Raw genomic sequence first — 15,407 nt, forward strand, 5'->3', positions numbered from 1 at the left:
TTCGCCACGCACACACCCGTTCGTGGCTGGAGTTTTAACCTACCGGGTCCGGGACGCGAACCACGGTTGACTACATGGGAGTCCAGTGACATAGCCATTACGCTAACTGCTGGTTCCCTCAATGCCTTTCTGTAACGGTCAGTCAACAGGTAGCCCCAGCAGTCACTGGCTAAGCGGGATTCTAACGATCCTTCCTAGAATTCTCCAGCCTGTTTCCTCCTCTAAAGTTATGAAGAAACTGGGCCCTAACACTCGGCCTCAGTGCCTTGTGAGGAGCTGCCCCTTTGGAGATGGCCAGTTTCTGTCATGGACTAGCCATGTGGACTACTCCAACGGACTCTTCATAGCATCTTATTAAGGCTGGGTAGCTGCCCTCCTCCAGACTTATCCTGGTCCTGAGCAGTGGACTTCAGAAAAGGCATAATTAAGGGACCAGCAGTTGTGTGGTGGCTATGTCGTTGGGCTCCCATGTAGTCGACTGCGGTTCGCGTCCCGGCCCTGGTGGCTTAAACTCATGCCAGGCGCATGTGCGTGCATGCCCAAGATCCTGAGAGGAGAATGGAGGAGAAGGGATTGTGGTGTGGCCATCCCCCCTGGGGGGTGATTTCTCGCTTTCTGTCTCTCTGTCTCTCTCTGTCTGCCTGGTAAGCACACGCACCCTATAGCAAAAACCTCTCCAAGAAAAGAAAAGGCATAATTAAAAAATCCCAAGTCAGCCTAGACCCTAGGCTGCAACTGGAGATCCTTACTAAAAACTGGTGAGAGAAAAAAGGATTCCTAGAATTCAGAGATGTCATCTGAGCTGAAGAAATAGGCCATGTTGGCCAACAACGGAGAAGGCGCAGTTAGGGAGGACATGTCTGCCTGGTCTGTTACAGTTGGGGGTGCAGGATGATGAGACAAGCCCTCAGGGTCAGCAGGAGCCCCAATGAGACGCCTGGTGGTTAATGTGGCCCATTAACCCACACTAAGGGGCGGGGGCTGCCTGAGTGCCCCGGGGGGGCATTAGTGACAGATCTGCCCACCGTGCCACATGTAGCTGTGAGTTTCTAGCCTCAGATGGAAGCTGTTATCTGCCCAACTGGGTCCCTCTGTCTTCTGTGTGTGGCGAGACGCCATGGATCTGTTTTTACCAAATACACAATTAAAAAGTCACACTATTAGGAAACTCAGCAGTGTGAACATATGGGCTTCTCCCAAGACTTAGAATTTTTTCAGAGCTGCTCTGAGAGTGGCAGGGGGGGGGGGGGGGGGGGGGGATGGCAGGGGGGTGGGGGGTGGGTCACAACTCCCCAGCACAGCAAAATGAAGACCTAGGGGAGAAAAAGCAAGCACACCAACATCCCCCCTAAAAGAGCAGCCACGAGGGTTTGGAGATTCTGGAGCGGAGAGCCGTGCATTTCTCAGCCCCCTTTTTGGAACACGCAATCCCAGGCTTGGAAAATGGCATTTTGCTGCGTGTTGGCAAGAAATCCTGCAGCTGAAACACTTCTCTCCAAATGTCGAGCATCTTTATTTATCCAAATCTCTCCACAGTGTTTGTTTAAAGGGGAGCTCTAGAGAGTAAACTAAATCTTACAATGAGCATATGGATGGCTATAATTGCTGAGGGGGTTTTTTTTATTCATATTTGCTAACTCGCTATATATAAAATTGTGTTTCTATTTTATAGATTTCACACCCTGAAGGCTGCTAATTTTTGCATGCATATGATTTTCACATGAATGGAGGAAAATACTAAAATACGCTTCCCTCTGAGATTGTCTGATGGCCCTGACCCTGCTCCAAGAGCAGCTCGTGGGTGGAGGTGGGAGAGACGCCTGCAGGCCCTCTGGCTTCCACTCCCTGGAAGGTCCCCTGGCCTCTGTCCACTCCTAAATCGGCTCTGCTATCTTCCAACCCCATCAGTGCTGGAGCCTGTGTCAGGAAGAACCCCTGCCTGCTCCCCAGTGCCTTTCATATTGAGCCATCTTGCCAACCTTCCCTTTGAGATTTTTAAATAACGGAAATGACATCAGCGTCTGAATTAGCTGGTTATGGGAAACCCAGACTGCAACGAAGACCTTCATGTATAGCTCCTCAAGGAAAACAAATACTTTGGTTTAGCCATTGGTTTCAGCTTCCTATCCCACCAAACCACCAACCTCATTTTCATGCCTCTCTCTCTCTCTCTCTCTGGCCCCATGCACCCCCTGGTGGAGAAGTGAAGAAGCAGGAAAATGGCCTGAAGTTTGGGCCCTTGGCTACTCTACCCAGCTGACAGGTAGAAGAGCTAAGGCCTAAAGAAGAAAACAACTTCCCAGGGTCACAGAGGGAGGAGACAGTGACAATGCTGAGAATTGTCACCTGGAGCACACCCCACTGCCAACACCCCTCCAAGACATTTTTATGCTTCCCTTAAGGTTGTGTGTCACAGCTCTTAGCTTTCTCACCACTCATGTACGAGTGAGTGTTCAGAAGGCCAGAGCTTCCCAGGGTATGGTGGGAGATTCAGAGACAGGAAGGCATCTTTGCTGTCTGCAAGTCTCTTCCAGGTAGTTAAGGATGTCCAGGGCTGTGCAGGAAGAGGAGTGGGGAGGTGCTGACAGTGAGGCTGCCAGCAGGAGAGGGGCGAAGGCTCCCCGGGGCCGCCCCCCACTTCTGAAAGATGAGATTGGAGCCTGGGAGGTGGAGAGGTTCCAGACAGTAGCTGGAGCACCGAGTGTGGTTAGAACATGCATGGTGTTGACTTGGGCAGTGGGAGCCCATGCTCCATAGCCATGAAGCAGGCGTCTCAGCCCTTCCTTCTGCAGTGCCGGTGGCTACGTGTGGACAGTCAGCCTTAGACGCTATAACATGCAGGAGAACCCAGCTCTGGAGTCAGATGCGAGTCTTGTCCCAGCTCCATGTTGGCGGGCTAACCCAGATCAGGACCTTAACCTCTCTGATCCCCACCTGGGAACTGGGTATTGGGCAGATTGAGAAGTCCATACATGGGACTGGAAGTAGTGGCATGATGGTTAAGGGGGCTGGACTACCACATGGCCAACTGTGGTTCGAGTCCAGGACCTGACAGCTCGCTCGCGCTCTCTCTCTCTCTCGCTCTCTCTCACTCTCTCTCGCTCTCTCTCACTCGCACGCACACACACACACAGGCAAATTAAAATAAATAAAAGTTAAATAATTTTTGGAGAGGTTTTTGCTATAGGGCATGTGCACTCACCAGAAAAAGAGACAGACAGACAGAAAGCGAGAAATCACCTCTGGGGGGGGATGGCCACACCACAATTTCTTCTCCATTCTCCTCTCAGGATCTTGGGCACACACGCACATGCACCCAGCATGAGTTTAAGCCACCAGGTCCGGGGACTTGAACTGTGGTTGACTACATGGGAGTCCAGCAATGTAGCCATTACACCAACTGCTGGTCTCAAAAGAAATTTTTTTTTTTTTTGCCATAGGGCAGGCACCACCACGCCCATAATTTTTTTTTTTTTTTAAAAGAGAAGCCTGCACATCCAAGGTGCCTGGCGCAGTCCCACCCTCAGAAGAGGTGCCGTGTGGAGTGGGTTTTTTCCCTGCCCCTGGTAATGAGACAGCAACGTGCAGGCCAAGTCCTAGGGAAAGGGAGCGGTGCAGAGTTCTGTTCCAGAGAAGGGGACATTGGTGTGAAGAGGCAGGAAATAAGCCCCTACTGTGTGAGGCATTGGTGAAAGCTGGGAGGGAGAAAGCAGGGGAGAGGGATGCTGGGCAGGGAGGTACAATTCATGCATGATGCAGAAAGGCTTCTGTGACTGACAGAGCTGGAAAGGTGAAGGCAGGGAGAGTAAGCAAGCCTTGAGAGCTGCTCTGGGACCGGCATTCCGGGCAGAGGGAACAGCAGTACAAAGGCCCTGGGGTCGAAGAGAACTGGGATGGAGCGAAGGAAGGGGAGCATTGTATGGGGGCAGAGAGTAGTCAGGGGCCAGATCTGTGTGGCCTTGAAGGCCACGGCAGGAGGTTGGCTTTCACTCTGTGCAAAGCCACTGGGGGTGCTGGGCAGGGGATGACAGACTGACTGTGACCAGCTATTTATAGACACCAGCCTCCATCCAGCCCTGTGCTCACCATGAACTCGGTCAGAGGCTGGCTGAATCTGAGCACAACTTGCCCTCCACATGGGCCGTGACAGTCCTCTGCATCCTCCTGGGGGGCACACCAGACCCCCTCATCCCCAGGTGGCACCATGCATATATTCTCTTTGTCCTTAGAGTCCCTGTCACCAACATAACCCTTTCATGTTACGTTGTCCCCTGCAGAATTCCAGCTTCCTGTGACTGAACCTGACATCAACAACAGGTTGGAGTCCTTGTGCCTCAGTATGACCGAACACGCCCTGGGAGGTAAGTGTGTCCTTCCCGTGTGACCTCGTCACTGCCTGCCTGGAGGAACTGTGGCCACCTGCTGTCTACACTCTAGCAGTAGCTAAGAGGAATGGGGAGGAGACAGGGAGGGGGGCTAGGCGGGGACACGGGGAAAGGGCAGCCTTGGAGTGCCGTTGGACATTCCGCCAGCCACACCACACCAGGCAGCCTGCAGTAGCCTGTTCCTCTTCCTCCTCTGGGGGTGAATCAAGGACCTGGAAACCAAAGCCATCCCTCTTTTCCCAGAAGCCCCCTCCCAGTGCACACTGCAGCCACACACAGCAGTTGTCCCAGCCAAGTGTCGGGAGCTGGCGGAGTCAGGCACACAAGGCACGGCTTTCAGCAGAAACGTCCCCCACAGTGCTGGATGCTTTCCTTCTCGGCACTAGATCCCCCAGTCTGGGCCAAGCATAGCCCAACTTGCTCTAAAAATAGAATTTTTGAAATAAAAATCTCTGCTTGTTTTCCTCTTTCCCTGTTGCAAATAGCTTTCATGACACCAGGGCCCCGAGCAGTATGAGGCACCCTTCACAGTGTGACAGGGACAGGTCGAGGGGACATATCTGCAGCCAGACCAATAATGTGGGTTACAGCATGCAGCCTGCGGCCCCACGAGGAGTCACAGGAGCAGCTGGGCTTCCCCCATCTGTTTGGTCTGAAGCCCTGGGAGGCCTTCAGCTCCCTCCTGGTAGTAAATGGGCACCTTTCTCCACAGGTCTGGGTATTTGTGGGTACTTGGCAAAGGAGAGGAGACGTCCACCCCTTCCTGCCAACTTCCTGGAGGCTCCGAGTCACGGAGATCTAGAGAGGCTTCCTGTGAGCCTTCCCGACAGCCCTGTGCAGTCTGGATGGCTTACTCACCCAGGAGCGGGCCATCGGCACACCTCCAGCCAAGATGTATGCTCTTTGGCAGCAGTGGGGTGAAAGGCTGCCACCGACTCCTGCTTCAGACAGCTTTGCCCTCCAAACAGGGGTTCTTTAGGTTGCTAGTCTCTTACCCTGAACCCAAATAGGAGACAGGAATGTCCTCCATGGAGCAGAGTGGAAGGCCAGGACTGCACCCACCTGCCTTCTGGAGAGCTGAAGGCTTCCCACACACACAGGCTTTTTTGTAAGCCCCCTGCTCCCGTCAGCCATTCAGACCCCAGGAGCATCCCAGCATCGTTGGGCTGTGCCTGGTACCCCTGACGGGAGGTCCCCCCTCCACTAAGACGATGAGGTCAGTGGCCCTCTAATGAGTAATGAGAAACAACCCCAATGCTCCCCACTGAGTGAGTATGAATCAGCAAACTGTGACACAGCCACACAGTGGAATAGCACTCAGCCTGAAAGAGGAAAGACACACGGACACATAGACGAACCTTGACACTGTTACCCCGAGTGAAGCAAGTCAGACGTGAGCAGCCACGTAGCGTGTGATTCCATCTGCATGAAATGTCCAGCGTGGGCTTATCTACAGGGATGGAACGCAGATTAGCAGCGGCCAGGGACTGGAAGGAAGTGGGATTCAAGAGTGGCTGCTAATAGGAACCAGATCTCTTTTGGGGGTAATCAAAATGTTCTGGAATTAGGGATGGTTGCACAACTTCGAGAAGATACTAAAAACCACTGAATTGTACATTTTGAAAGGATGAAATTGATGGTATGCAAATTACATCCCAATTAAAAATTTAAACGAAGTAACGAGAGTCTTCCTGGAGCCGCTGTTAGGTCAGTAGTTGGTGAGTGAGCCCCCCAAGCCGGCACCTGCAAAGCTCCGGCACCAGGAGGGGAGCCGCTCCAGACCCTGAGTGCCGGCAAGCCCAGCTCACTGTGGGCCCAACAGCGCCTGGCCAGCCCGCTGGCTTGGTCTTTCCCTGCCTCAGAGTCAGCAAGCAGAACTGCCTTCTTCCCTCAGGGCTTGATATATCTCGGATAATTGGCATGTTGGAAGCACTTATCAAACTGCTAAGTACTAACATCATCATCATTAGTAGCAAGAATGCCAAATGATCTTTATTAAAGGGAGGTTTTCATTGAAAAGACTTCATTTTTTAGTGCATTCTTCTATTTTTACAGAAAACCTCCCCGAACTGATGGCTTTCTGCTAATGTTTTCATCTTGTTAATCTCCTAAGCCTTTTTATTGCTGTGTTTTTCCTCAATAATCCCCTCTGGTGGGAAGCCTCGTGAGCAGTTTCTGGAGCAGAGAATGCAAATTAAGTTCAGGGTGGCCTCGTTGGGCACAGTGGCAGTGTGTTCCCTCACTGTGACAAGGCCCTCTCTGCAGCCAACCCCTTCCAGGTGCCAGGGAAGATGGCCTTACTGAGACGGGTGCAGTGGAGTAAGTCATTCTGTGGGAAGAATGGGGAAGGGAAGGCAGAGTAAAACACGTCCCTCTGCTTGAGGCTCAGAAGTGGAGGAGGATGGCGTCGGAGTTCCTGGGACATGCAGCCAGTGTGACCGTCAGCATGACCGGCCTGTGCCAGGCCCTGGCTGGCTGTCCTGTGTACTGACAACTCTGCTCTCGGTCCCTTTCTGCTGTCCTGGTGCTCGCCCTAAGCCACTTTTCTTTTTGGTTTTCCCTTGCCATCTCCTCTTTCTTCCCAGGCTACTCCCAGCAGAACAGCTGGGATACCCAGGTGATGGGTTTCCTCTGCCATTTTGGTTTACAAGTCTTTTTTTTTTTTTCTGATTTGTTAATTTTTAAAAATGTAATATGCACTCACCGTAGGAGAGGGGAGAAAATGCACACAAAAGAGCGTGATGAGAAATTACCTCCCACAGGGGACAGTCATGCCATAATCCCTTCTCTTCTACTTCTCCTTTTGAGATTTCGGGCATACACATACGTGCACTGGTGGGTTCTCAGGCCAACACGTCCGGGATCAAACCACACAGTCAGTCATACAGGATCCAGCCACCCTAACCATGAAGCCACTGGCTGACCTGTCTTTTAGGCTTCTATCGAGTTCCACTGGGCTTGCTCCTACTCAGTGGCTCCTGGGGTCAAGAACTGGCCGTTATTGTTCCACTGCAAAGGGGCTCTGGGCACACAGGACCCACAGGTACAAAGCAGGGCTCCTCCCTACAGTCTGTGTGACACCATCCGTTCGTGATGTCCCAGGGCTCACACTTCAGGGGATCCCCTTGCTATTCTCATCTTCTCTCCTTACCCTTTCCTAGGACTTACCAGCCCAAAGGCAGGCTGGCAGGGAGACTGCAAATCAGCGAAAGGCTTTACTTTTTCAAGGCACCACACTGACATTTAGTAGAAATTTGGCGTAACGATAAAGCTGATGATAGAACTGCAGGTGAACAGTGCCCGCTGAGTTGCGCGGTGTACAGCTTCACAACTACAAGTGGTCAGCCTGGGCTTATTGGTCATTACCCCGAGATGAATACTGTCACCCTTGGAGGACAAGTCATAGGTTGGAATTCAGTGAAAATGCAGTTGGAGATTGGTTAGCTGAGGTTTTCTTGTTTCCAGTTCTCCACCTTTATAGCCATGGAGGTTTAGCATTAATAAGTGGTCTAGTGAACCCCAATTAGAGTATATATTGCAGTTCTACAGAAGAGGAAGAGACCTCTACAAATATCCCCCCCCCAACAGAGAAACCCTTACCAATACCCAGATGTGTGTGCACCTGAACACACATCCCCATCCTCCTGTGAGTCACCACGACAGAGCCGCTACTGAGAAGGCTGAGGGTGACACGTGCAGAAGGTGAGAGAGGTTACTGACTAGAAGTTCACTTCAGTGGGCCTCTGGGGCTGATGGTCAGGCACTGCAGCTGCTCTCTGGTGCCATTACTCCCTTTCTTTAAAATATCCCCCACATTGCATAGAACTGAATGCACACGCTCTCAGATGTTCAGGTACGAAGAGAGACATCTGGCTAAGACCCGTGGATGGTATCAACACCAGTATCTCAGTTGCGATATTACACTGTAGTTTGGCAAAACGTTGCCATTGGGGGAAATACATGTGGCATCTCTCTGGACTGTTTCTTATACCTGCATTTGATCTCAACAAAAATTTCTGTTAAAGCATTTAGTGGAACCAGCAGATAGCATAGTGGTTACGTTGTTGGACTCCCACATAGTTGATCGTGGTTCAAGTCCCAGATCCGGTGGCTTAAAACTCATGCCGGGTGTGTGTGCATGCACACCCAAGATCCCAAGACTAGGATGGAGGAGAAAGGAGTGTGACAGGGCCATCTCCCTTGGTGATCTCTCATTTTCTGTTTCTCTGTTCCTCTCTGTGTCTCTACAGTGAGCGCACACACACTATAGCAAAAATCTCTTTTAAAAAAAAAAAAAAAAAAAAAGATCTCTCTCTCCTGAGTCCCTGATGGCAGTGTTGCCAGCCTGGTACCACCAATGAGGAGGCCAGGAACTCCCTGTAGGAGACTCTGTGGCCCTGCATGTCCCGTGTTCCCTGGAACACTCTACCGTTCTTCATCTTTTACTGGGGCTTGGGGTAAGAGGGAGATACTTCCAAAGTCAAGGAGGTGAAGTGGACAGATCTACCTATATGTCTACTGCAGCCACTGCCAGGCTTTTCTGCCCCACCTCCCATCAGTCCATTCTCCCATACTCTGTCCAAAAGTCCAACCCAACCCCCATTCAGCAACTTGTCACCCTGTACATGCTCTGTAACCCTCATCTTTTAATTCGTGATAGAGCACATGTGTACACATTTGAGAATGAGAGGGGAGCATCCTCCAGGGATCCAGTCGTGCCCCCCCCTCTAGTCCTCTAGCCTGTCATATCTAGGACACTCACATGTAAGACCAACATGGCTGACCAGGCATGGGATTCAAACCATGGGCTGGCTCCTACTCAGTGGCTCCTGGGGTCAAGAACTGGCCGTTATTGTTCCACTGCAAAGGGGCTCTGGGCACACAGGACCCACAGGTACAAAGCAGGGCTCCTCCCTACAGTCTGTGTGACACCATCCGTTCGTGATGTCCCAGGGCTCACACTTCAGGGGATCCCCTTGCTATTCTCATCTTCTCTCCTTACCCTTTCCTAGGACTTACCAGCCCAAAGGCAGGCTGGCAGGGAGACTGCAAATCAGCGAAAGGCTTTACTTTTTCAAGGCACCACACTGACATTTAGTAGAAATTTGGCGTAACGATAAAGCTGATGATAGAACTGCAGGTGAACAGTGCCCGCTGAGTTGCGCGGTGTACAGCTTCACAACTACAAGTGGTCAGCCTGGGCTTATTGGTCATTACCCCGAGATGAATACTGTCACCCTTGGAGGACAAGTCATAGGTTGGAATTCAGTGAAAATGCAGTTGGAGATTGGTTAGCTGAGGTTTTCTTGTTTCCAGTTCTCCACCTTTATAGCCATGGAGGTTTAGCATTAATAAGTGGTCTAGTGAACCCCAATTAGAGTATATATTGCAGTTCTACAGAAGAGGAAGAGACCTCTACAAATATCCCCCCCCCAACAGAGAAACCCTTACCAATACCCAGATGTGTGTGCACCTGAACACACATCCCCATCCTCCTGTGAGTCACCACGACAGAGCCGCTACTGAGAAGGCTGAGGGTGACACGTGCAGAAGGTGAGAGAGGTTACTGACTAGAAGTTCACTTCAGTGGGCCTCTGGGGCTGATGGTCAGGCACTGCAGCTGCTCTCTGGTGCCATTACTCCCTTTCTTTAAAATATCCCCCACATTGCATAGAACTGAATGCACACGCTCTCAGATGTTCAGGTACGAAGAGAGACATCTGGCTAAGACCCATGGATGGTATCAACACCAGTATCTCAGTTGCGATATTACACTGTAGTTTGGCAAAACGTTGCCATTGGGGGAAATACATGTGGCATCTCTCTGGACTGTTTCTTATACCTGCATTTGATCTCAACAAAAATTTCTGTTAAAGCATTTAGTGGAACCAGCAGATAGCATAGTGGTTACGTTGTTGGAAAAAAAAAAAAAAAAAAAAAGATCTCTCTCTCCTGAGTCCCTGATGGCAGTGTTGCCAGCCTGGTACCACCAATGAGGAGGCCAGGAACTCCCTGTAGGAGACTCTGTGGCCCTGCATGTCCCGTGTTCCCTGGAACACTCTACCGTTCTTCATCTTTTACTGGGGCTTGGGGTAAGAGGGAGATACTTCCAAAGTCAAGGAGGTGAAGTGGACAGATCTACCTATATGTCTACTGCAGCCACTGCCAGGCTTTTCTGCCCCACCTCCCATCAGTCCATTCTCCCATACTCTGTCCAAAAGTCCAACCCAACCCCCATTCAGCAACTTGTCACCCTGTACATGCTCTGTAACCCTCATCTTTTAATTCGTGATAGAGCACATGTGTACACATTTGAGAATGAGAGGGGAGCATCCTCCAGGGATCCAGTCATGCCCCCCCCTCTAGTCCTCTAGCCTGTCATATCTAGGACACTCACATGTAAGACCAACATGGCTGACCAGGCATGGGATTCAAACCATGGTCACCATATAGGATTCAGTTTCTCTGGAGCAGCATATCACTGTGCCATGGAGCCAGCCCTTTTGCTTCCTTTTTCAGCCTGGCATACTCTTCTCCTGCCAGCACCATCAATGGAAGTCATTTCATATGTCTATTGAACTTTCCTTCATTTCCAAGTCCAACTTAACATTTCTCCCTCCACGTTCCCACTGTCTTAGTATATACTGTATTGTGGCAGTTACCTCATAGCATCATTGTTTACAGAGTCTGTGTCTTGCCTAGAATGCAAGTGCCAAGAAGGTAAGGATTAGCTCTTTTCCTCCTGGTACTATGGCAGAAATAAATCTATTCCCCAGATGTTGGGTGGTGGGTGTACAAGTGAATGAATGAATGACTTTAGCCCTTATCCATCCTCAGAGACGGAGAGTGCCAACATGGATGGTGTAGACATGGCAGTGGGCACACACACATGTTCTGCTCACCTATGCCCTTTGTGCATTGCTTTCCCAGACGGGGTTGACCGGACTTCTACAATCTAGAAGCCGAAGATGAGAGTGACCGCGCTGGCCGTGAAATCGACTGCTGCGGGTCCAGTGTCTGCCACCTTCAGGGTTGCACAGAATCCACCAAGATACTCTGCAGCCTTTTTTCCCTGGTCCCTCTCCCATTTTGATTTTGTGAGAGCGTAGGTCATCCTTGTAAACATATCAGTAGACCTGGGATTGGTTATGTTGTCATTTGTTTCTGTCATGGGATGGTTTGGTGTGCAGGGTAGGGAGGGTCTCTAGGGAAATGTGGAGCTGGGAGGTGGGCGGAGGAAATATAAATGGCTTCCTGGATGGAAAGAGAAAGGGAAAACAAAAAGTACTGCCATGAAAGAGATAGGAGGGAGGCAGAAGCCCCAGCCCTGGGAAGCCTTCTGGCTTCACGATCACGCCAGAAGTGTATCATGAGTACATGCGACCAAAGCAAGATGGCGGCTCGCCCTTTCGTATCTCCCCACGTAGATTTCCCTGAGGCCCTGGCCTGAAACAGCCACAGGAGAGGGTCACAAGGCAACAGAGGCGAGAAGGGAGAAATCCCCTCCGACAAAATTTCAGATAAACTTTGTTTTGTGTATTGTTTACATAACAATTTTAAAGGGTACATAATGTGTAAAGGGTTTGGGTAGAACTTCTCTTCATACTATGGTTTTTGTAAAGGATTTTTCGTCATTATGGATTCATTTTTTTCCTCTATTTTTATAATAGCAGCAGGGTTGTCTTTTACAGTGGCTGTGCAGCTCACTTCTGGGAAGATGGATGCAGTCATGTAGGCCTGGGTTGTCCGTCTTCCACCACTAGGTGGCGGGACTGTGTGGGTGGATTGGAAGGGCCAGGATGTGGTGGCGGATTGAGCACGGTACTTGGGCGAGGGCATGAGGACGATGGGATGGCAACGTGTGATCAGTTACGGGTTTGCTTGCAGGTCACCCAGCGATGCTGAAAGAATCCTGCGGGCCTCTCTCTGGACTGGATTTGCTTCCGATCTTAGACCTCTCTTGATTCCCACCCTCCCCCTGGGGCTCTGTCCTATCCTCCCTGCTCCTCTCCATACACACACGGTGGGGATGTCTGCAGGAGAGATGGCGAGGCCGGGGGCTCTGCCTTCGTGAGAGGTCTAGTGCCCAAATAGTGAGCTCAGAGCATTTAGGGTGAGGGTGCTCATAAAAAACCTGGGTCTCAGGTCTGCGTGCCCTCCTCGAGCCACTGATGAAGAGGAAAGGAAAGCCCAGCGACAGTGTATAAAGGGTCAGTCAGCAAGTGCCAGAGAGAGCCTGTGGGGAGAGGCTTGGAAGAAGATAGAGGAAAGGTTCATCTCACGATGAAGCAGTGGTCCCGTCCATGCAGTGTAAGTCAGGGATTTGCTGAGTTGTTGGCTGATTTATCCATCCACACAGAGGAGGGAAGGAAAAAAAATTCATTACATGGTGAGAGATTAACAAACTATGGTACCGCAAAGTAATAGCTCTATTTCTCTAGGGCAGGAAAGGCGGTGTTTCAGAATTTGATGCAGTAGGAGGTATTAGAGGAAATCAAAGAGGAGTTGTGCTTTGCACTGGAAAATTGGGTTGTGTAAATGATGGTATGGATGCTCAGCCAGAGGCGAGATCGGGGAGGTGGTATGTAAGTCCTCCTTATTAAATGGATGAGTCTAGTGCCGTTTTTTTAAGTGCAGTCGGAGTCGAAATTAAGGAGATCAGACCATGAAAATCAGTGCGCTCGCTTAGGTTATTTTTTTAAAAGTTAATGAAGTACATACAGATTTAAAAGGCCTTAATGAAATCTAAACAACTTTCTTTTACCTTCATGATTCAAACTGTACATCCATCTCAGCCATGGATGCTACGACATCCTTTTGCAGCCTAAAAAGGTAAGAGAATCTAGCGAGCAAATAAAGCTTGAATCCACAATTTCATGCCTTGCATTAATGAAAAGGGACAGACCTCTCCTTGGGCAACTAGGTTCTAAAAATGCAAATCCATGTGCAGAAAGAGACAGCAGTTTTTCTTTCTTTTTTAAAGTGCCATTAACAGTCACCTTCCACTCCCTTTTTCTAAACAAGCTTAGTGTTACTTGGGGAATGTGAGGAGCGATGATCACATGTAAGAGAGGAAGAGGTCAAAATGTTGAAGGTCAAAGGTAAGACCAGAGGGTTTGTGAATGTGTTTTTGGATGTGGGGAAAGTTACTAGAGAAGGAAACAGTAGTATTGCACACCTCACTGAGAAAGAAAGCATTCAGAGTGGCTGCAAAACACATCTCCACAAAGACTCGTGGTGTTCAGAAAACAGATTGTGAACACAATCACATGCGCATGAATCCTTTAAAAGGAAGGCCTGAAAGTATTTGCAAATCTGAATTTCTGTTTATTCCTTCCCTGAATATAGAAACAATGGTTATCTGATTATTAGAGAGATTATTTTGGATATGTTACTTATTAACTTGCTATGGCTGGTAACCATGATAAGTCTGTTATTGATAACAACATAATTCTTTTTTTTAAAAAAAAAGAAAAGCTTATTTTTCATTGACTGTGTATAGATTTATCTACTTAGTTGTGTTTGCTCTTAGTGTTTAAAATTTTTTTTTAAGTTGACTGTTCTGATAAATTTTAGGAGCCTGTCCTACCTTGTTTTGAGTCCTGTGTTGACTGCAGGTATACAGCTCAATTTAAAAACCCTAAAGCAAGAGAATTTTATTTATAAAAGAATCAAAACAGTTGCATGCATAAGGCTGTGAAGTCAGATATTTAGGAATAAAGCGGCAGTGCCTTTTTTTGTATTTACCCATCGACTCTCCCAAATGCAACTGTTTTATATAAGTAAATAGTAAATGATTTAAAAATCTCAGAATAAAATCTATTTCACTAGTTTCCCCCCCTCGTTCGGATTTGAGCAGTGTGTACTGGGCACCTCTACACGTCCCAGGGACTGTGCTGGTCTACAATATTGTTATCGTGTATGATGTTTTACTGGTGCTTTTTATTCATAGTGGTTTCTTACCAGAAACAGTAGGAAGACACACATGAACTGTGTTCAAGACATGAAACATTGCTGCTGATATGTTTTTTTCCACGTGCTTTTGAGTTTTACTTTTTTAACGAGAGCCAGCAAGCAAAATAGACACTGCTGGGTCTGCCTGCCAAGAGCAGCTGTTTGCACCAAGCTCTCAAATCCTGTCTACTGATGGCCCCTTTTTTTGGTACACAGGATTGGAGCGACAGCTGGGCCCCCTCTCCCATTCGTTCAAAGAGACACTGAGGGAAACCAGGTTTTCTTTTGAGGTGTCATTTGTCTGCCTTTTAGGGAATGGGAGCCTTCTCCGGGTCTTTTGTCCTTCTGCACCTCTTGTAGCTACTGCCGGTGCAAGGTTTGTAGACGTGTGCTCCCCAGGAGCCTGGGTTGGGGACCTGGGCTGGTCTGAATGCATAGGCATGCAACCAGAGGGCAGCAAGGAGAGGAAAAGCTGGCTCCAGCCTCTTCGGCCCTTTGGCAATGCCTGAAGCAATCACTGCAGCTTGGGTGTCGGGGAGCAGCCTCACCAAGGCACTCGGGTGTGCCTGTTACAAGGAGAACTTGCAGAAGGATCATTTGCACATGGAGCTGTGATAACACTAATGTTGATTTTTTTTTTTTTACAAGTCATCGGAAATGTTTGCAAAGTGAGTTTTATTTTTTTGTAATTCCTTTATCTTTACTTAAAGGTGAATGTGTATTCCTCTGGGAGGAATAGGAAGAAAACAGGAATGTTAATAATGTCAAACAGAAGACTTCCTCCCTTATTAATATATAACCCTCATGTATTTATGCCTAATGTAAGCTGACTTTTCAAAAGCGCTCTTTTGTTGCATGTCCCATGCAGGCACCCGTATTGTACATGCATGCCTTTTGTCCTGTTTTCCTGTATAAAGTTAGTGAACAAAGAAATATTTTTGCCTAGTTCATGTTGCCAAGCAATGCATATTTTTTAAATTTGTCATATATGGAAAGAGCATGTTTGTTACATGTAAAAGCTTTACTGATATACAGATATACTAATGTTTGAAGATGCTGTTCTTTGCA

The 15,407-nt window shown here is 49.0% G+C and overlaps 1 protein-coding gene across 7 annotated transcripts in view; it reads left to right on the plus strand.

The window, feature by feature from the left end:
- Nucleotides 1-14,735, plus strand: part of SAMD4A (sterile alpha motif domain containing 4A) — a 259,702-nt gene extending 244,967 nt beyond the window's left edge. For 4 of the 7 annotated variants that reach the window (XM_014592415.2, XM_027776641.1, XM_006160560.3 and 1 more), the window contains 2 exons: nucleotides 4,278-4,361; nucleotides 4,629-4,846. In XM_014592415.2, the coding sequence (XP_014447901.1) occupies nucleotides 4,278-4,361; nucleotides 4,629-4,771 (227 nt within the window). In that variant the 3' untranslated portion in view covers nucleotides 4,772-4,846. Of the gene's footprint in view, nucleotides 1-4,277; nucleotides 4,362-4,628; nucleotides 4,847-11,315 lie in introns of those variants that run through there. The other 3 variants (XM_027776640.1, XM_027776642.1, XM_027776639.1) reach the window with 2 other exon arrangements.
- The last annotated feature ends 672 nt before the right edge of the window (nucleotides 14,736-15,407 follow it).

This window comes from Tupaia chinensis, unplaced genomic scaffold, assembly GCF_000334495.1.
Source record: "Tupaia chinensis unplaced genomic scaffold, TupChi_1.0 Scaffold000688_1, whole genome shotgun sequence".
In the NCBI taxonomy this organism is placed as follows: Eukaryota; Metazoa; Chordata; class Mammalia; order Scandentia; family Tupaiidae; genus Tupaia; species Tupaia belangeri.